The following is a 23,575-nucleotide window of genomic DNA, read 5'->3' on the forward strand; positions in this document are numbered from 1 at the left end:
ATGTATACAAAATGGGTAGACCTAATCCAATGATAAATCAGTTTCTCCTTGGGCCTGAGTATAAACCAAGTCTTGCAGAACAATGGCATTATGGTTTCTCCATCTAATGTGTCAAGAAATTACAGTGGTAAGATTGTCAATTACCCTGTCATATGATGCTGGGATACACTGAATTGTTGATGCTGGCTGGAGAGAAAAGAAGGAATGAAAATGAGGAGATAAGGAAAGGAAAAATAGAGTGGAAAAAAGAGAGTAGAGGTAGGGAAAAGAGAAAAGGAACTGAAAAAAGAAGAGAGAGTGGAAATGAAGAGAAAACAGAAGACAAGTTTAAATTTTGTAACAGGAATCAGTTGAGTATTAGTATATTCATTCTGGAAAGGGACAAGCATTCAACAATATAGTACAACAGGACATGAAACACTCTACTGCAGGAAAAGCATATTTTTCTCATTATGTTTTTATTTCAAGACAGGCTTAAAATCATAAAACACTCTTACCTTTAGCTACATCAGTGGCCCAAGTCATAATATGCTCCATATCCATTTCTTCACTTCTATTGCTGTTTATGTAATCATATAATGATCCTAGAGAAGCATACTCTGAAAAAAGAAGACATGCATATTAGAACCATAGATGCTCTTCTAAACTTGAATTTGATGATTCAGAAACAAGCCTTGCACTCCTGAAATATGAAAGCAGAATCGAGCCCTGTAGTAAAATGACTTAGGTAAAAGGCTTCATAAGTATATTAGAAAATTTAACAATTCACTATGCTAAAGTTTCTAAAAATTAAGTTATTCTAGAAAAATAATTCAAAGGCAAAATCCATTATTACAGACTTTTATTGGTTTAAAAGCAAAGAAGGAGAAAAATCGGCTACATAGAAATGAAAGAAATAAAATTAAAGGCTCCTAGAAGAGTATGTTTGGAATAAAGGTATGTATGCAAAAAGGGACATTAAAAAAAACTTGTATTTTCATTATACAGATTGTTAAATGTGTACATCAGAGCATATGTAAGATAATAATCAGACTAATTCTTGAAACACTTGTTTTTGTGAAGGGGCAGAATTGACAAAAGGCAGTTCTTCAAATGAAGCATTTCAATTTTACCCTTCACAGTTTAAATTATTGTTACTTAACACTATCATAACACATAATTTCACTTTTTTCAAAATTGAAAAGTGTCTTTGCAAAGGGCAAAGGACATGAAATTCTCCACAACATACTACTCCAATGCCTCATCATGGCTTAATGGTGAGCCTTGGTTCTTAAAGGCTATACCTTTAGGATCTCTGGTAGGTTCTACCATGTACAGTAAGCTTCACACAGAGACCTGGTAACAGTGTTTACTTCCCAAGGACCAGCGTAGCTAAGTTCAGAAGAGATCACCTCTCATAGACTGGCCACTAGGTCATGAATTCTTCAGCAATAGCAAACTATAAAACACAGAAAAACATAAAATGTCTAACACACCTGCACAAAGCCTCTATGCTTCTGCAGAGTGGTGACAGAGGCTGCTAAAAATCACATAATTTTTAGAACATCTATTAATATTAACTTGTTGGTTCTCTAAATGTGAGATTTCTTTTTTAGTGGACGCATTGCTAGAGAAACTGAATCATCTCAATATTGGTATTCTCTCTATAAAAAGACAAATGGAAGTTGCCTCTAAATGGAAGGGTATCTCACAGGTCCTTTTGGAGAGGCAAATAAAGGAATTGGTGGAGTTGGTCTTAATCAGGCTTCAACAAATATCTAGTAACATGATTTCATGGGATATTTCATCATCTCATATGAAAGCACTCCGGATGAACTTTTATAAAAAGACCACAATAAAGATAATTGCACCTTATGACCCACTATGAGGAGGGAGAAAAATTCTACAAAGAATTAATGAGAAACCCAAGATTTAGTTAACATATATTTTGATACTCAGTGACTTCAGTGAAAATGAGACTATGGCAGAGCTTGATAAAAATGTATTTATTTTGGAAAAGATGGCTTAGTAATAAGAAAGAGTAGGGGCCAAACACTCATAGACTACAGAGAACTCTCACACATATATTTACAGAATTGTGAGGCTTCGGGCATAGCAAGACCCACTAGCATCATAGCCAATGAAACTGACCATATCTTAACTTATAGGAAATAACCTGGATTACTAATGTGGGAGTGTTTTTCAATCAGCTTTCTCTTTCTGCGTATGTACTATCCACTTAGAACAAAGGTGAAAATTAATACAAATTAGAAGAAAGGACAGAAATGTGAAGCTAGAGTGTATAACTAAAACATTTCTAACCTGACCTATTTAAATAATCTATTATGAAAAAAATGGGAAATGGACAAAATAGCAGACATCAATACAAACTGACTGTTCAGTAAGAAAATTTAACCTACAAAAAGCAAATGCCACAACAAGGTGACCAGAAGAGCCAAGAAACCTCCTTAACCAGTAAAACTTGATTTTCTTGCCAAGGGAAGAGATGTGGCAGATAATATTAACACAAGATTAAAATACAAATTTGTTTATAAAATCTTATGGAAGAAAGGATAGTATGTACCTATAGAAGGAGAGGCAAGTTTACCCAAAGTGTTACAAGTGACTCAGTTAGACCAGATAATACTAAGAACATGAAATGGGGAGAACAACAAACAGATGAAAACTGGAAAAGATTAGTCAAGATTTTATAATGATCTATTCTTTTCACTAATGACAATGAATATGCTATATTTGGACTCTAACATCTATTTGAAAAATTAGGAATGTGGGGCAGCTAAGTGGCGCAGTGGATAGAACACCAGCCCTGGATTCAGGAGGACCTGAGTTCAAATCTGACTTCAGACACATCACACTTAACTAGCTGTGTGATTTGAGGCAAGTCACTTAACCCCACTGCCTAGCCAAAAAAAAAGAAAAAAAAAGAAAAGAAAAATTAGAAATATCATTACAAATTAGGAATGGACTAGTCCAAGTTACACAAAGGAGGTCTGTATTGGAGATATCATAAGAAGTGGATGCTACCAAATGACTCAAAAAAATTAAAGGAATTATATAAACCAGTAGAAAAGGAGATTGAGAAAAATCAATAACTATTGACTCATTTGCTTACTTTCCCATCACTATAAACTATTTATGGAAATGATCAAACATACTGAAGGCATCTTTGAGAATATGGAGACTTTCTTTTCGATTTGCTTGTTTTTTTTTATCATTTCAATTAAAAAGCATTGTTTGTCTCCTTGTTACCTCCCTCCTCCAACTGAAAAAAAAAGGTAAAATAAAACTCTTGTAACAAATATACAGTCAAGAAAAACAAAATCTCCCATTGGCCATGTATAAAAATGTATATTTCACCTCTACATATTTAGTCCATCACTTCTCTGTCAAGAAGTAGATAGTATCGGGGGCAGCTAGGTGGCACAGTGGATAGAGCACTGGCCCTGAAGTCAGGAGGACCTGAGTTCAAATCCTACCTGATACCAAACACTTGACACTTACTAGCTGTGTGACCCTGGGCAAGTCACTTAACCCCAATTGCGTAAAAGAAAAAAAAAGAAGTAGATAGTATCATCACCAAACCTTGGTGCTGTACCAGAAACAGTAACCTTAGAGGTCAAAGAAACGTAGCCTGCAGGATTGTGTAAATGAAGACAGACTCTTAGTCTGACTCCATCTCAAAAGGAGGTTTCCACTACCTTAGTCCTTTGGTTCCATCTAGACATTCTCTGAAATTAACTACAGAGAAATGCTCTTGTGAGAAAAGGCCTGATATTGGGTATGAAACATCAAAGTTACTCCAAAATTCAGACATTCTCTTCCTTCCCCAAATCACTTGACAACCTGTCAACTTCACAAATAAGGAAAAAGGCTAAGCAGCCTCACTTGATAGGCTTCTCTTGCTACCTGCCCTAAAGATGTTTGTTGTTCAGTTGTTTTCAGTCATGTCTGACTCTTTGTGACCCCATTTGGGGTTTTCTTAGCAAAGATTCTGGAGTAGTTTGCCATTTCCTTCTCCAGTTCATTTTATAGATGAGGAAACTGAGGCAAACAAAGAGTCACACAGCTAGTAAACATCTGCAGCCAGAGGTGAACTCACAAAGATGAGTCTTCCTGACTCCAGGCCCGGCACTCTATCCACTGCGTTACATAGCTGTGTAAATCTCCGTGTTTTGTTAGAGTTCCCAGTCACCAAACAACTAACCACCAGATGATGCTAATTAACTCTTTATCTTCTAGTTTTGCCTCTTGATTTATTGACTTCCAATCAAATGGACCTAAGTGAGAGGAATTACCCTTCAGGAGGATCTTAGATCTCTGGACTGAGGAATTCCCTAACAGCTGGTCATTGCATTGACCTAAGTTCTTAATTGTTTCTAGTTTGTTTGTTTTTACAATGTTGTTATTATGATACAAACTGTTTTCCTAATTCTGCTCACTTCACTTGGCATTTGTTCACATAAGCTTTCCTAGGTTTCCTTGGACCATCCATTTAAATAACTTCTTACGGCATAGTATACTTTACATTCATATGCCTTATTTTGTTCAGCCATTTACAGATTGATGGCCCACCCCTTTTGTTTCCAGTTCTTTGCCACCACAATAAGAGCTGCTATAAATATTTTTGGACATATGGTTCCTTTTCCTTTCTTTGATCTCTTTAGGGGTATAACCCTAGGAGTGGTATTGCCAGGTGACAGGGTATGCAGTTTAGTAACTTTGTGGGCCACAGTTCTAAACTGCTTTCTAGAATGGACACACCAATTCATAGCTCCTTCAACAGTGGGCCTATTTTCCCATAGTCCTTTCAATATTTGTAATTTACCTTTTTGTAAGCTTCAAATCTGATAAATGTGAGATACAATCTCAGAAAATAGGTACATTTTTACAGATACTATTCTATAGCAGACCACATCTATATAGTCACACTACTGATTAATTATTGTCTTGTGAAAGAAACAAAAGATCACATCATACTTATTGTGTGTTGACTATAAGAAAGCATTTGAACTGACAGAACAAAGTACCACTTTAAAGGCTTTCCTTAAACAATGTGTCTCACATGCACATGAAAAATCATATGAGATTCTTTGAAAGATTATGTGAGGCATAAAATAGGGGCACATATGCTCACCTAATGATGTTTGTCAGGGTCGTGCAGTCTATCCAGCAGATAGTAGCAAAGGCCAAAAGGAAAACAGATTCTCTATAGATGATGCAGCCCCTCAGATACTGATGGCATCAAGCCCCTAAGCATTGCACAGCCTCCTAACAAAATCCATAAGTACTCAAAAGAGTTTGGATTAACTGTCCATAAAAAATTCAAGTTCCTGAAGAATGTCTATTGTTTTGATGATGCTATACAATTATATGAACTCTTCAGAGAACTGATCTATCAGTATATACATACATGTATATACAGCATGTCCTAAAAGTCTTGCTGCAATTTAAATCCCTGGATATATATATATATATATATATATATATATATATATATATATATATATATATATATATATATATATGTATATATGTATATGTTCTATACATATAAATATAATACAACCATATAATTACACAAATAAACACTCATATATAAACACACACAGGCACACACACTATGCAAATACATACTGGGATAGAACCAGTTATAGAACTGAATAGGAGGAAAAATGACTGGATAGACTATGGGAAATTGTATTGTGTGTGTGTGTGTGTGTGTGTGTGTGTGTGTTTAAAGTTTGAAACAGCTGATGTGGGGCATGTGACAGGTAGTTACCTGGAGATGAGTAAATACATGAAGGTTTTGAAATTTTTCACAGGTTGATGAAAATGTGTACAACAATGTGGCATTATCCTCAAATGCAACTTTTGATCTCAGATCAGGATTTCTCAGGGTTCTAGACCAGCTTGGTCAGAGACCTTCTTTTTCTTTGGACCTCAAGTCTGAATTGTGGATTTTATATTTTGTCAATGTCTTGATACTTCAGGTGGGGATTGGATTATTTTTCCTCTTGGCTAACTGTGGATCTGGGGAAGTAGGGTTGGGTTTATCTTGCTCCCTACCACATTTTTCTAAATAATTGTTGTTGTTGAGTTGTTTTCAGTTGTGTCTGACTCTTCATGACTCCATTTGGGGTTTTCCCGGCAAAGTTTGGAGTGGTTTGCTATTTCCTTCTGCAGCTCATTTTACAGGTGAGTAAACTGAGGCAAATAAGGTTAAGCCACCTGGCCAGGGTCACAACGCTAGTAAATGTCTGAGGCTAGATTTGAACTCAGGTCTTCCTAACTCCAGGCTCAGCACTCTATCCACAACACCACCTAGTTGCCCCTTTCTAAATAATTACTGCTAGCAAAAATAGGCATGAGAAACAGGATGGCATGGTGGACAGAACTGTCTTTGGAGCCTAGACTACCTGATCTCAAGTCCTACTTTTGATACATACTTGGCTATGTTACCCATGGGCAAGTCATTCAACTTTTCATCGCTCTTAGAAACTAGATGACCACAAGTTGCTGAGAAGCTGATGACCTATATTGGCTGAGGGAATATCCTTACCTGGGAGCTCCCTATTCCACTGAAATAACAAGTCTAGTGTCTATCTTCTAGAAAGAAGTACAAGGGGTGATGAACTCTCATCCCACAATCAAGGTGATGGGATTACAGGTTGTGGCCTTTTGTTGAGTGGGAGAAGCAGACTACAACTTACCTTAGCACTTTACTGAGAGGACTCAAGGAAGTCCTATGATTGGCTCCTAGCAATTAGGTTTGCTTTTAAGAGATGCATCCTTCAAACAAAGGCCCACAACTTCTAAAGTCCAGTTAATTGGAAGTTTTCAATAATAAAAGCAGAGTAATACATCATAGCAAGTCTGTCTCCTGGACCTCAAGTAGAAAGGACATGATTTTCTGTTCTACTAATGCTTCTGTTTTTTCTTGGGGCTTAAAGCTCTACTTGCAAATCCAACTTCATTTTATTTTTGATAAAGAGCCAGGCCCACATTCCCCTGGGCTCACTTCTTATCCTCTCTATCTCATGCTTCCAACTCACAGTCTTAAAGATTTTTACAAGCATGAGAAAGCCTCACCTGAAGACACACAGATAAAACAAATAAAAATAAAACAAACCCAAACAAAATCCTTTGATAAGGATTTCCCCCCCTGAAACCCTAACTAAAGGTGCCTATGGTTTCCTGCAGCAATCAATCTTTTCCATCAACAAAGGATGTAGTGAAACAGTAAACTAGTCTAACTTCTTTCTAATACTTCAGCCTCAGACAGAAAGGCAGGTCTACCAGTGACTTGAAGCTGGCTGAGCTGGATTTAATCTCTATCAAAGATAACCTATATTTTTAATTTTTTTAATTAATTTATTTTGATTTATCAACAATCACTTCCACAAGCTTTTAAGTTTTAAAATTTTCTCCCCCCTCCCTTCTCCTCTTCCTCCCTAAGACGGCATGCAATCTTATATATGCTGTACATATACATTCCTATTACACATTTTCACATTAGTGATGTTGTAAGTAAGAATTAGAACCAATAAGAGGAACCACCAGAAAGAGGAAACAAAACACAACAGAAGAAAAAAAATAGCAAATAGTATGCTTCAATCTGCATTCAAACTCCATAGTTCTTTCTTTGGATGTGGATAGCATTTTCCATCATGAGGCCTTTGGAGATGTCTTAGATCCTTGTATTGCTGAGAAGGGTTAAGTCTATCAACATTAGTCATCGCACAATATGGCTGGTACTGTGTACAAAGATAATCTATATTTACACCATATCATACCAATCTACATGTATATTTTAAGTGAGGTTAGCAGTATTCTTTCTTGCCTATCTAACATCTTTTCTTTCCATAATTTGGCATACTCTGAGCAGGAAATGATGGAGATAATACTGATTGGGTCTTGAGTTTATGAAAGGCATGTTGGAAAAGTTCATGAAATGCTTTTGGCTGGTAGCTTAAAATCAAATAATGTAAACACAAGGTCAGGAAGATAAGCATCTGCTTTCTGGTAATGGGGATAATGCCTGCTAAGCCAGAGATTACTCTGCTTCAAGTGCCATGTAGCTTCTTGGGACTTAAACTTTTACATGCATGCAGTGATGCTGATTTATTCATTTGTCTTTTCTAAAGTGAAACAGAAAACAAGCCTCTTGTAGATCAATTAAGAGTCTGTAAGGTATAGTGGGTGGGGCACTGGAGTTGGAGCCAGGAAGACTGGGGTTCAAATCCTGCCTCAAATACTAGATGGGACCCTATGAAGGTTGGTTGATTTCTCTGGGTAGTAGTTTCCTCACCTTTAAAATGAGAGGATTGGACTCAATGACATTCTAGGTCTCTTCCAGGTCTAAATCTATAATCCTATGAATTTATATCCCAGAAAAGGGATTTTCCTCCCTAAAAGTGTTATGACTAGGGGGAGAGGGACAGAGATCACAGGTGATTGGAGGATTTGGAGATGGAAGGGATGTTAGAGGTAATCAAATTCAACCTTCTCATTTTACAGGTGAGAAAATTGAGGGCCTGAGACGTTGAGTTGCCCAATTTCATGCCAGAAGTAAATAGCAAAGACCTAGGTCTCCTGACCCTAAATCCAGTGCTTTTTACTTTTTACCATCTTGCTACAGGATTGGATGAAATCAAAGCTTTGGCTACTGTGATATTAATGAAAAAAATAAAACAAAGCATATCTAACAATGAAAACATGATTTGACATTTTTAGATGTGAGGAAGATAGCTGGAAATGAGACTGTCTTATCTACAAACAAGCCTATGGAATGTATAATCCACACCCTTTCTCCAGCCCCATTTTTGTTTCTTTCCCTCCAAATGACACCAGGAATAGTTTCTCCTTTTATTTAAATGAAAGCCCCACTCTCAAATACTCAAAGAGGAAGAAAGAAAGGTTTTTGATTTAAACAGGAGCACCAATCCCTTTGATGTGACACACTTTCATGTGTCACATAGGTGACATAGGTATAAGTCTGCCTTGGTGTTATCAAACTGGATTTCTGCAGATTAAGCCCAAATAGAACAAGGAACATAAACATTTAGAAGAAAAGGAGAGAAATCCAGAAGGCTATCAGAGATGATTATGACTGTGGTGATTTGGGGGATGATGATGACATTGGCAGATGTTTAATGTTTTAAAGTTCAAAAAGTTTAAATTTCACTCATAAATGTCACTCCTTGCCAGCAGGAGATAGCTTTTCAAGTTAATGTGGAATACAGGTGCCATGTATATAATTAAAATTATAGCAATTAAAATTCATAGATAACTTTAAAAATCCAACATGTTAGGCAATGATCCAGCCTCAATGATATTAAGACACTAATGAGAAGTAAAATGGAGGCATTTCAATTTCATGTAAGGGACTTGGGTACAGGTTCTGTGCAACTTATCTCTGGTATGCCTATATTTCCCCATCTTTAAAAGTATAGGGTTGTAATCATCTGAGAGGTAGCCTGGTCTAATGCACGGTGTACTGGACCTGTAATCAGAAGAACCTAGATTAGAATCTTGTCTTTGACGATTACTATAAGTTCTATGTAGGGAAGTGCTGATAAATGTTTAACAACTATCTCTCTTAGATATATACCATACATTTTAAATTTCATCTGCATCATTAACATAATCTCCATCACTTTCTTAAGTCTAGACAATCAACAAAACAATAAAGTAATGATTTGTAGTGTTTGCTGATTTACAAAATATGAATGCTCACACTGAAAATATAACAAGCGGCTCTTGCGAGCTAGAGTAAGCCAGCTCCAGCATACATTTGATTATGTGACTATAGTAACCTCTCTGAGACTCAGATTATTCATCTATAAAATGGGTAATAATGAGCAGGTAGGTGGTGCAGTGGGTAGGGTAACAGGCCTAGAATCAGGAAGATTCATTTTCCTGAGTTTAAATCTGTCCTCAGGTACTTCCTGGGCAAGTTGCTTAATCGTGTTTGCCTCAGTTTCCTCATCTGTAAAATGAACCGGAGAAGGAAATGGCAAACCACTCCAATATCTCTGCCAGAAAAACCCCAAATGGGGTCACAAAGAGTCACATGCAACTGAACAACAACAACAAAAATGGGTAATATCCACAGCTCCTAAGGCTCTAATGAGATAATATTTATAAAACCACTTTGTAAACTTTAAAGCCCTATAGGAATACAGTATCTGTGGTGTCATTGGTAGAGGGAACTCTGAGAAGAAGAAACTAATTCCCTTTACTGGTGGAGATCAGACTCTTTTCTGGGTCTTAAAGTTATTATGGAGTTGCCTGAGGCACTGAGAAGTTAAATTTCTTGCCCAGGATCACAAAGATAGTATGTGCCAGAGGAAAGACTTAACTCAGGTTTTCTGGCCCTTAAGGCCAGCTCTCTATCCACTGCCATGTTAAATACTACTACTACTACTACTACTACTACTACTACTACTACTACTATGACTACTACCACTACTACTACCACCACCACTACCACCATTACTACTACCACTACAACTACTACTACTGCTACTACTACTCTCACTGCTACTACTGCTACCACTACCACCACTACTACTATACTTCTACCACTACTATTACTACTGCTACTATTACCAGTACCTCTGCTACTGTGGATACCACTACTGTTATTACCACTTCTACTACCACTACTGTTATTACCACTTCTACTACAGCTGTGGCTGCTGCTACTAATACACTACACTCCTCCTCCTACTCCTACTACTACTATTGCTGCTAATGCTACTACTACTACCACCACAGTTACTTCTACTATTACTACTGCTGCTACTACTGCTGCTGCTGCTGCTGCTGCTGCTGCTTTTGCTATATATGGCATTGATTTGAATGTAATCTCATTGGGGGCAGCTTTTTTAGAATCCATTCTCATTTCTTTAATACACTTCTCTTAGTACAATGTAGGAGTACTCCAGGGATGTTTTATCTCTATGACTGATTCAAATCAATTCAACATCATTCAACAAACATTTACAAATTATTTCCCATGGTTAAGGCCCTGGGCTGGTATTGGAGTGGATATGTCTTTCCCTTAAAATTCCCCCAAAACATGAAAATATCTTGTTGATCTCTGATTCTAGAATCTCAATATTAAGGGTGAGGCTTAATTTACTGTGAATGTAACAAAGACTACAGAATCTGAAATGTAAGAATGAAAAAGGAGAAATGTATTAAGAAAGTTATAACTTGGTATAGACTTGGGAATTTGTGGAGACATTAAAGAAAAAAGAGATAATCTTTTGAAGATAGTTTATATGTAATTGATAAATTAGTCTACAAGTTTATAAAGTGATGACAATGTGTCAAGTAGCATTCTATGTGTTGGGATACAAAGACAAAAGTGAAATACTATCTGCCCTCAAAGAGATTCCATTCTGTAGTACACATTTTAAATGTATACAATAATAATACACACACACATACACACACATACACATATACACACACACAATATAAGTTATTTTAGAAACTAGAGAAATATTTGGGAAGAAGAAAAAGTCCTATCTTAGGGTAGACCAATGAACTCAACAACTCAATGACATCCTATTTAGACCTAAGTATCTAACATTATTGTCAGTCTGAAAAAAAAAGTGGGATTTTAATTAAAATTAGACCTGTGAAGAAGGGATTAAATTACTGGTCACATCTACTTTTGCTACATAATAATGTCTAGTAATTAAAATTTTTATATCCAACTTGAACCAACATCTCCCAAACTCTTTACATGGCTCTAAAAGACTATATTTTAAGGATCTTCTTGTTAGAAATGTCAGAGGCTCTTTAAAATTAAGCCCTGTGGTGATCATAGCCAACATTGTAGTCTTAACATTTTCTCACTGCAGAATAGAAATACATACAATCACAAAATACAAAAAAAAGGTGCAAAATTTTCTACATGTTCCATTTTAGAAAATATATTTTCACCTAGTTCTAAACTGCTGCTCCTAATTAACTGATGATTTAGATCAAGGTCATTATCAATTCAAATGACCAAACATGAAAAATGCTGTTCTCATGTCGGAGACCTTGAAGTAAGAATGTTCTGATGGGATTAAAATGCCTTGCAAAGAATTATAACAGGAATAGCTCAAGAAATCTTAATTTGTAAAAGGTCACAGAGTTGCAAAAAGCATCGCTCATTTCAACTAATTAAATGAAATTTTAGTTAAACAGTACCTTCAAATATTGGTATTGCAGCTGCAAGTGCATTTAAATAGCATTTACTCAGATATAATTAGCACAATTAAACATGGGTAGAAGTAGAAACACCATTCCTAATTATATTGATATAATCAGTTTTATTAATGCTTTATGGCAACAAAAGTGACATCTGACAGTAGAATACAGTTCAAAACTCTTTCTAGTGCTAAGCATTTTAACATATTTGGAGCAAAAAGCTTTGTAAATTGTGGAAAGAAAAGAAAAGCCTCTATACTAATAAAGGTGTTCTTACCTGTTACGATACCATAGTTGGGAGGTTCAAGAATTACTCCATAAAACTGGATGATGTTTCTGTGACTGAGGATACTGAGTATTTCTGCCTGTTGAAAAATCAAAGACAAGCTTGGATATCACTGCAATTTTCATGGTTATACAATGTTCTAGCAAATCAGAATTTTTCAATTTCTGACCACCTCAGTCTTTTATTTTCTCTAAATATACACCAATTTCTTTATGCAAAAGCCTATTGACTTTTGAAAAACTGTCTTTCATAGTACTCTAGGAAATAAAAATTTCCATTGAGTATTTAGAATAAAAACATGTTGGCAGGTGGTTTTGCAATGCTAAGTGTGCTATAATATGTTGAAGGGTTGTTACTATAAGGGCTTTCCCAAATTTTTACTTGGTAATACATCTGAAGCACTTTTACCTCTGCTATGTTCTATGTCTTTTGGGATACCAAACTGCTGAACAGGAATGCATGAAACATTCCTTTGTAGTCTTTCTTCCTGGACAGATTTTTTGTTTTGTTTTGTTTATTTTTGTTAAATACATTGTGCTTATCTTAGCCAACAGAGTAGTCTGAAGCGTTTCCTCTTTCTGTAGGAACAAAAATAAATTCTAAAAATATCCTTTTGTCAGTGGAATAGATTAGGTACACAATACACAGTAGTAAATGACCATGGTTATCTAGTGTTAAACTCAAAGATCCAAGCTTTGGGGGCAAGAACTCACCATTTGACAAAAATTGCTGGGAAAATTGGAAAGCAGTTTGGCAAAAACTAGAAATAGACCAACACCTCACACTACATGCAGAGATAATGTCAAAATGGATAATGATTTAGATATGAAGGAGGATATCATAAATAAATTAGGAGAGCATTGAAAAACCTACTTCTCAAATTTCTGAATAAGGGAAGAATTCACGAGCAAATAAGAGATAGAAAAGTTAATAGGAAACAATGTATGATTTTTATATAATGTAAAATTATAATTATATGAGATTAAAAAGTTTTTGCACAAATAAAACTAATGCAGCCAAAATTGGAAGGAAAGCAGGAAATTGGAGGAAAAAATTTTTATAGCTAGTTTCTCTGATTAGGGCCTCATTTCTCAAATATATAGTGTGCTGAAATTCATATTTGTGAAAATATGAGTGAATCCTCAATTGATAAATGGTCAAAAGATATGAACAGGCAGTTTTCAGAAGAAGAAATTAAAAACATCAATAGTCACATGAAAAAATGCTCAAAATCACTATTGATTAGAGAAATGTAAATTAAAACAATTCTAAGATACCACTTCACACCTATCAGATTAGCTAATAGGATAGAAAAGGAAAATGACAAATGCTGGAGGGGATGTGGAAAAATAGGGACATTAATGCTCTATTGGTGGAGCTGTGAACTGGTATAACCATTCTGAAAACAACTTGAACTATTCCCAAAGGGCTATAAAACTGTGTCTACCCTTTGGCCCAGCAATACCATTACTAGGTCTGTATCCGAAAGAGATTAGAGAAAAGGGGAAATGATCTATTTGTACAAAAATATTTATAGCCATTCTTTTTGTAGTGACTAGAATTAGAAATTGAGGGGATGCTCATCAATTGGTGAATGGCTGAACAAGTTGTGGTATATGATTGTGATGGAATACTACTGTTCTATAAGAAAGAATGATCAGGATGGCTTCACAATAACCTGGGAAGTCTTACATGAACTGATACAAAGTGAAGTGAGCAGAACCAGGAAAACACTATATATAGTAACAGCAATATTGTAACAATGATCAACTTTGAAAGTTTTAGCTATTCTGATAGATAATGATCACAGACAACTTCAAAGTGGCCATGATGAAAAATGCTATCCATCTCCAGAGACAGAACTGATGAACTGAGTACAGATTGAAGCCTATGTTTTTTACTTTCTTTGTGTGTATGTGTGTGTGTGCATGCGTGTGCACACATGTGCATATGTATACAAGTATGTGTATGTTTCTTTTAGAACATGGCTAATATGGAAATATATTTTGCATGACCACATGTATAATCGATATCATATTGCTTGCTTTCTCAAGAAATGGGGGAGGGGTGAGCAAATTGAAACTCAAAATTTTTAAAAATGAATGTTAAATATTTTTAAAAATATAATTAGAAAATATTAATATAAACAAATACATACTCATATAAATATATAATTATAATTGAATATTATAATATAGATATTAATATTGATGTTTTAAAAATAAAATGTCCTTTTGATAATACATCTAGATTATTAAAATTAGACAAGTTCTAGAAAAAGTAGGTATAATTCAATAGCTTTGATATGGTCATCATTGTCCTTTGAAAGGTTAGTATGATGTATGAAAAACAACACTAGATTTAGAGTCAAGAGAACTAGGTTTGCACACTATGTATTATCTTTGTGATGTTGGGCAAGTCATCTTACTTCTCTAGGGCTCAGTATTCCCATATATAAAGTGTGGGAGTTGGAGTAATGGTCATCATTCTAAAGGTCCTTCTATACAAAAAACTCTACAATTCTATGAAATCATGATGAATGATTTGCTAACAATAACTATGGACCCATATTGAACTTACCTGTATCTAACCTATCACTATTGTATATAGGTAGCTAACCTATCGCTATTGTTCTGTGTACTAGGGTGATCCAATGAGATAATGTATATAAAGCTCTTTGAAAAACATTGAGCAGAATGTAAATATGAGGTATTATGTAATAATGATGAAATAACAATAAAGGATGCAGGAATCAAGAAGCCCACCCAGATGTGCCTTGTACAATCATCTGGCTGCATCTTCCCAGGAACTCAAGAGGTCCTCATCTGATAGTAGTGCCTGAGTGACCAAAGATCTATCAAAACAGGAATTCAGTAGCCAAAATGTGACTGGCAGGTCCTCAGGATCATCAGATAAGCTCACTTATTTCTTTGTATCATAATAAAGCATCCTTCACCAAAGTGCTCCTCTAATGGTTCCTAGCAGCATGGGAGTAACCCTGGCTTCTCTGTTAGCAGACCATCTGCTCAGTGAGTCCTGCCATTTGGAAAGGCTTCAAGGACTACCCCAACAATGGACACAGCTATCCTAAAAACATCAGCCTAGATGAATGCAGAGAGGTTCGCCACCAGATAGTTGGCTAGCAAGTAATTAATGGATTTGGTCCCAGCAATTTAGGACGGCCATCAATTAAGGCACAGGGAGTTATGTTCATTGGGGGGAGGGACACTGAAAAAATACTAGGCCCCTGAAGTGCTGAAGTATAAATATAATGTATCAGAGATATGTTAGTTGCAGTGAGTGTGGTCAGGAGAATTCCTCATCTGCTAGTCTGGGATACTACAGGTACAATAACAAAACATATACTGCCCTTTTCAGTTAAAGTCATAGTTGTGCTACTGATAATGTATGTGACTCTGGACAAGTCACTCAATCTCTATGGGCCTCCGTCTCCTCAGTTGTAAAATGAGGGAGTTGGATTAGATGACCTCTAGGGTCCCAAGGTCTAGGGTCCTATGAATATTTTTGTTGATATTTGTCTTTGGTCTCGTGTTTATGTCCTAGCTCCCTGAAAGGCTCAATTACCAATAGAGCCTTTCCTGATGTAAAGTGTTGGTGAAATTGCTAGTGTTCTTCTACCTCCTTTCAATGAGTTTGTATTTATTTTGTATGTATTCTGTATTTATTTATCTATGTTACATGTTCTTTCCCCATAGAAGAATGTAAGTCCTTGAGGGCAGGCACTGTTTTTTTTGTTTTGTTTTGTTTTTGTTTTTTTGTCTTTACATGCCTGCAGCTTACCTTTGTGGCTGAAACCTAGTGGGTTCATGATAAATGCTCTTCAAATCAAAAGGAGTGTTGGTTGGTATCTGAGCCTTTGCAAGTAGATCCTCTTTGGGTAAAATAAATTTCTTTCCTTTTAAACTAATAAAATAAGTAGCTTTCCTTAGTTTCATGAAGAAATTCCCTTTGGAGAAACACCCTTAACTACCATAGCTAAAATGATTAAATTGACCAGCCATTTCTCTCATTTTGGTACTACTTTTTAGAAGATAAAGAAGGACTGGTAAGGAACTTCATTTTAATCACTGTTTATGTTATGAACCCACAAAAATTAGGACTCAATGATTTTTAATGGTGCATTGAAGCTTACTCTTTCTTCATTTGACATCCTCTTGGAGAACAGCTCAGGCTAGATTCCAAGGAACATGCTGCTCTAGTAAAGAGTGGGCTCTTTGGTTATATATCCTACTAAGGGCAAGCTAACCTGGCAAAACTGGAGGGGAACTGAAATCAAATGAAATAAATGGTGAAGATTTAACATTTGGGGACCATAAAAAGTCATAGAAAGCCAAGGTAAACTAGATTTATACAAATATGGTGCTTGTGTAGAATGCCATTCTGACAGCATGAGGAGCAAAAACATTTTACATATGAGTTAGAAGGAGTTCAGTGGGCAAAAGTACCTCCAAAACTCCAGCTAACAAACTTGTAATGCTACTAAAGAAATTGTTTCTGGTGCTAAAAACTGAGATATGACCGCAGAGGACTAATATTTTATAATATAAGGCCTTGAATTCACTTATAAATCAGAACTTCTGAAAGATGAGCCTTTTGTCAAATATTGACTAACAAGGAAGAGATCTAGGACAGTCAAGAGACCTGGGTTCAAATTCTATTTCTCCCAGCTATGTGACTTTGGTCAAGTCACTTAAATTTTCAGACTTTTAGCTTTCCCGTCCATAAAATGCACATAATTGCTGCCTAGCCTCTCTTGCAAGGTTGACATTAGAATTTGGTAAGATAATAGGTATGAAACCATTTTGTGAACAGTAAAATCAAAACAAACCTAGAAAAAGTTCTCTCTTATTAATCTAGACTTGGCTCTGTCACTAACTCACTGTATGACTTTGGGCACTGTCACTGTATGACTCTCCAATATGAATTTCCTCATTTATACAATGAGGGGATTGGACAATATGATTCATTGGATTGTACAATCACAGATTTAATAGTAGAAGGGACCTTTGAGGACTTCTTCAGTCTCTTCCAGAACCCACTAACAGTCTGACCACAAATTCTTCAAACAACAAAAACTTTTTTCTCTATTTACATTTTGGTCACAGGAAGAAGGTAAGTGATTCAGTGGATACAGCACTGGGCCTGGAGACAAGAAAACCTGAGTTCAAATCTGGCCTCAGATACCCACTAGCTGTGTAACCTCAGACCAATCACTTAAACTCTGTGTGCCTAATTCACTGGAGAAGGAAATGGCAAATCAGTCCAGTATCTTTGCCAAGAAAGCCCCATATGGGGTCATGAAGAGCCAGACATGACTGAATGACTGAATAAAACAACAAAATTTTGATCACACACCACTTCTCAAAACTGCACTGACCTTTCCAAAATCTAGAGTCTCATTATCTTTCCACTTCACCTATTCTGTCATTCACATGAAACATACTCTTTGTCTCTATTATAACTTTTGGGTCCCTTGACTCATCTTCTCTGCTAGTCCATCTATGGCTTTAATTGTTTCCATGTATATCTTGGCTCCATGGTCTATCTGCATCTACCATGTTTTACTAGGCATTGCATTAGAATCTTTTGCCCTGATGATCTTCGTTCCTGACTTTGGCACTTTATACAATGTCTGGCACATAGTTAGCACTTAATAAATGTTTGTTGAACCCTCATTTTGCAGTAATCTAGTCTACTATCTGATTTCTCTGTTCCTGCATCAAGGTTCTGAATAAAAATCATGAAATCAAACTGATTTTGCCCATTACAAATTTATCATTCCTGTCATCATTTAGGCTCTCTCAGTATCAGTCAACAAGACTTCTTTATTCTTTTGCTTCTTTGTCTCAATTTCTAAAGCAATTGGTCCAAATCTTTTCTTCTCTCTCCTCACCACTGATCTTCTCCCGACCTCTCCTCCACATTAAGTTACCTAATCTACCTCACAGGGAAGGTTGTGGCATGTATGAACCATTCCTCAATAGTATATGCCGCCCCCGCAACTGTAGGCTCGATAAGTATAATAACAATATCAAATTTAAGCTTTTTTTTTTAGCTCTGCACAAATAAGCAGTCAATGTTTATTGAATTAAACATACTGAATAAATATTATTCAACTGTGGAATTTACTACATAGGGTTCCCTAAAGTCTTAGTGCAGTTTTAAGTTTTAATAGCTCAAATAATTATTAAAGCTTTATTATTAATACTTAAAACTTTATTATTATCATTATTAATGTTTTATTAGCTTTAATAGCTTAAAACTACACTAAGACATTGGGGACATCCTGCATATTTTGCTTATTCTTTAAAAAACATTTTTATTTAAAGTTTTGAGTTTCAAATTCTATCCCTCCCTTTCTCCCTCCTCATTCCACTTTAATAATCTCATGTAAACTTTGACTAAGAATTATGCTCTTATACTCTTTTTTCTCTCTCTTAAATAAAATACTAAAAAGAGAAAATGTTTTTGACCAGAGGATCCATTAATAGAAACTGTCATTACCTAAAATGAGCTTACATTTAAACCTATCTCATCACCATGCTGCTAACTCAGCCTTGGACAGTCAATGCCTTTCTAACTCCCTCAAACTCCTCTACCCTCTGATAGGAGAGCTGGAAAATGGAACACTAAACCTCTCCAAAAGCTTTTTTTTTTAAAATAGAGGACAGAAATTGGACTTCCAGCTCACTCCACTATCCATCCGTAGCTCTGCTGGGTTTCAACTCCATGGAACAAGATTATCCTTTGCCAGGTACCTCCTGATGTCCTCCTCCCAGTTCCCTTTTTTATGTTGTCTTCCTCCATTAGATTGTAAGCTCCTATAGAGCAAAAACTTCTTTTTTAAAATTTGCATCCCAAGTGTTTAGCATACTGCCTGATAAATATTAATTGAATTGAATGGAATATCTGCATGCTATAAACTAGAAGGGCAGACTATTACCTCATAAAGGTATGATGGATCTGAAAATCCTTAAGCAGGGGTGGGTAACCTGTGACCTCAGGCCATATGTGGCCCTCTAGGTCTTCAAGTGTGGAAGTCCTCACATAGTTAATTTTGGATTCAGTCAAAGGGCTGCACTTGAGGACTTAGAGGGCCACATGTGGCCTGAGGCCCATCCCTGTCCTTAAGGCTTACCCAGGGTACTCAGCAGTTAATGTTTCCCTCTTAAGAAATGTCAATGATTAGTCACACAAGGTAAATACGAATTCCTCTAAGGAATTACCATGACCCCACTAGCTGATTCTGATACTTGGCTAGTTCAGGATCAAGTTCAGTATGCTCTTTACAGCAGTAGACCACAGGGCCAGCCAGAAGCAAACAAATTTCTTGCTAATAAAACTAGTTAATTGCACAGCATGAGACACCCTCTTTCTATGCAAAATTATAGGTTGAGGGATTTTCAGCTACTCCAGTGATCTGATTAGCTGAACGCTCCTAAGTGCTCTATAATATTACTCAACTGAGCAACAGAATTTGATTGTTTACATTTCAGAAAAGAAATGTTTGTCCCATTTGGCAATCTACATGTGGAAATCCACAAAATCATTGAGATGGATTTAGGCAAACTTGATTTTTTTTTAAGCGTCTGAAAGATCCTATTGCTGCCTGAGTCCTCTGATTAGATTGGCTCTTAATTATCAATCTATCCCTAGTCTGGAACTATATTAATGATTTTATTATTCCTATGATAAGTTTTTGTATGTTTGAATAGTGACTAATGAGAACTGTGTACCATAAACAATTGTTTGCCATTTTCTTTTTTTTATTAATTGTCAATAAGAGATACAAAATCTTAATAAACCCTTAATAAAAATGATAGTATTTTGAATGGAAGGGACCTAGAAGTTTTTTCCATCCTTGACCTTGAACTCTAGCCTTTATTCCTAGAGATGCTCCCTCAAACCCCCTCAAGCAGAAAACAGATCAGAATCTTATTTTCAAAAGACTCTAGAGGAGGTGCTACTACCTCCCTTAATAAGTTATTTTAGTATTTAATAACCATCACATACAGGATGTGAAAGTAATGAAGATGATATGTAGCACAGAGTCCTAGATTGATCATAGACTTATCCTCTTCAGGTTAAATATTTGCATTCAACAAAAATAGCAGCACCAAGGCAAGATAACTACCAGAAGACTTAATGTAAGCAGATCAGAGTACTTCTCCAAGCCTGAACAGTTCCTTATTAACTTGGAGGGAAAGCTGAGGCTAACACACAGTTGGCAACAGTGGAGCAGAAAAAGAGTGGACAGCTTTCAGAGATTTGGGTTACAGCACTACATTTGCTCATCTGGGTCAAAACTCTTGCAAACATCAAGACTGGTTTGACAAAAATGACGGGGAAATTCAGAAGCTGCTAAACAAAAAACGAGAACTCCACAGAGTTTACCAGCAAGATAGCTTGTCTGTCTCTAAGAAGGCAGAGTTTAACTCCACCAGAAGTAAAGTAAAAGTGAAGCTTACAGAGATATAGGATTTTTGGCTCAGTAAGAAGGCAGATGAAATTCAGTTTTCTATTGATTATAACAACCCAAAGTTCTTTTATGATGCCCTGAAGGCTATTTATGGGCCAAAGACCTATGGTACATCTCAGCTACTCAGTGCTGATGTAGCCACATTGATTAGTGATTAGAGATGGGCTGAACATTTCCATAGTGTTCTCAACAGAGTTTCATCAATCAATTCTGAAGCCACTAAATGTAAAACTCAGCTTGAAATCAATTCCTCTCTAGCCAAACTTCCAACTGAAGAAGTTTTAAATGCCATTAGGCTCCTCTCATTTGGCAAAGCACCTGGTACTGATTCTATTGCAGCTGAAATTTATAAGGCGGGGGGGGGGGGGGGTTCACTACTCGTACTAAAGCTGATGGAAATTTTCCAGGTTATATGGCAAGAGGAGTTTATCTCCCAGGAGCTCAAAGATGCTTCCATTGTCCATCTCTATAAAAGTAAAGGAAATAGGTTGTCCTATGACAATCACAGGAGTGTCTCTCTCTTAGTCATTGTTATCAAGATTCTTGCCAGAGTCATCCTTAATAGGCTGATCTTTGACCTGGAAGATGATCATCTACCTGAGAGCCAGTGTGGCTTTGGAAAGGGCAGAGGAATGGTTGACATGGTATTTGCTGCCTAACAATTCCAGGAGAAATGCCAGGAACAGAACAGAGATCACTATACAACATTTATTGATTTGATCAAGGCCTTTGATATATTAGTCATGACAGCTTGTAGAAAATTATGGCAAAATTTGGTTGCCCAGAGAAGTTCATCAGTATTGTATGCCAACATACGGAGGTCAGAAGAAGTGATAAAGGACACTCTCAAGATCTCTCTGAAGAACTTTAGTATTGATTGTGGGACACGGGAGACATTGGCAAATGACTGCTCCGCATGGCGTGCCCACCTCAAAGAAGGTGCTGTACTCTATGAGTAAAGCAGAATTGCAATAGCTCAAAAGATACATGAGATGTGCAAATTTAGAGGTATTTCCACTTCAAATGTTCATGTGGACTATTTGTATCTGACTTATGGTAAAGCCTTCAGAGCTTTACTACAGTTGGACACACTGTATCTTGACTCCAACATAGTGGTATCATTTTGGTCTTCATCAAGAATGAAGGACAATCAACTACCACCAGCCAGAAAATCCTGCCTTTTAACCAAGGGTGTTCTAGCGACAGCTCTATCCTGTTGGCAGAACTGATAATTAAATTTTCACTGTAAGCATTTATACTCCCAGAAATCAGCATTGTTACAAATCAGGATAGATTTATTATTTGGTTGATTGTCTCAATTTAAGAAAGTGTTAATCACACAGATTAAACTTAAAAGTGTGTGCATATATCCACAGCCCCCTGTTAAACAGATATCAACCCATCTCTGCTTTTAACTAACCTATATCCCTCCTGTTGAAAGGTGAGCCTCTTTCCTCTCTTCTCACCACCCATTTTTGGTCAGTGGATGTGGTGAACATTTTTAATCTTCTGGTAACACTTGTACATCATCATTAAATCAACACAAAGATGTTATTACATTGAATTTCAGCCTCCTCTTCTTCAGGCTGAATAATTCCAATCCCTTTAATCTTCCTAGACAAATCTTTTCCAGGACCTTAATCATTTTTTGGCTAAGTCTAGATAATGACACAATACCAAAAAATGTAGATGAAACATCCAAATGTCTGGAGTTGTGTAGATAAAGCATCCAGATGACTGTCTGAATTTTTCATTTTATCTAGAAGCTTTGGAGCTGTATATATCCACGTCTTTGTGGTTCCCCTGTGAACCATCTTAGCAATCTCCATATCACTGTCCCTTTGAAGGATACAGAATTATAGGTCTTTTTATAATGAAAGGACCAGATGTCCCTACATATTATTTCCCTACTTGGGTGCATCACTATCATATTTCCCCTTTAAACTTAAGTACTGCTTTCCTAAAAAATGTGCACCTAAAAACTTGTGTTCAGCTTTTATATCTATCATTATCTCTCAGCCTTTGTATTTGTACATATTTAGTTTATCCTTCCTCTCTATATATATGCTTTTATTTTTTTTGCAGGCAGCATTGTAATGGATAAAAAGTCTACCCCCCCCCCGTAAGGAATACATACCTGGGTTAAAGTCTTGCCTCTAACACACACTAACTGTATGACTAGGCAAGTTACTTAATCTCTCAATGCCATAAACAACTCTTTGAGAGTATAATTTAAATTTTTTTTCAATTACAAGCATTTATTTTCTATCTCTCCTATTTCCCTCATACATCAGAAAAAAAACCCAGCAAAACACTCATAACAATATGTATAATCAAGCAATATAAATTCAAGCATTAGCTACATCCATTTCTTTTTCTGCATATTGAGACCATCACCTCTCTCTCAGATTGTTATTAAGTTCTAAGACTATAAACTGAAGAGCAGGTATTCATTGGCAGAGGAAGTTCCCTCAACAGAAGTCTCCCTATATCAATGAAATCTCAGGTCTGGATTTCTTTCTTATCTGTAAAAATTTGCATAATAATGGTTGCCTCATAGAGGGCAACTTAGTAGTTTG

General features: G+C 36.2%; 1 protein-coding gene across 4 annotated transcripts in view; it reads right to left on the reverse strand.

Moving 5' to 3' along the window:
• MAP3K20 (mitogen-activated protein kinase kinase kinase 20) overlaps nt 1–23,575 on the reverse strand; it is a 209,649-nt gene that overhangs the window by 103,341 nt on the left and 82,733 nt on the right. For all 4 annotated transcript variants that reach the window (XM_020990990.2, XM_020990989.2, XM_078146970.1 and 1 more), the window contains exons 3-4: nt 12,488–12,575; nt 498–599 (exon numbers count right to left, since the gene is read on the reverse strand). In XM_020990990.2, coding sequence (XP_020846649.1) covers nt 498–599; nt 12,488–12,575 — 190 coding nt within the window. The remainder of the gene's footprint in view (nt 1–497; nt 600–12,487; nt 12,576–23,575) is intronic.

This window comes from Phascolarctos cinereus, unplaced genomic scaffold, assembly GCF_003287225.1.
Source record: "Phascolarctos cinereus isolate Bilbo 61053 unplaced genomic scaffold, phaCin_HiC Scaffold_726;HRSCAF=1367, whole genome shotgun sequence".
NCBI lineage: Eukaryota > Metazoa > Chordata > Mammalia > Diprotodontia > Phascolarctidae > Phascolarctos > Phascolarctos cinereus.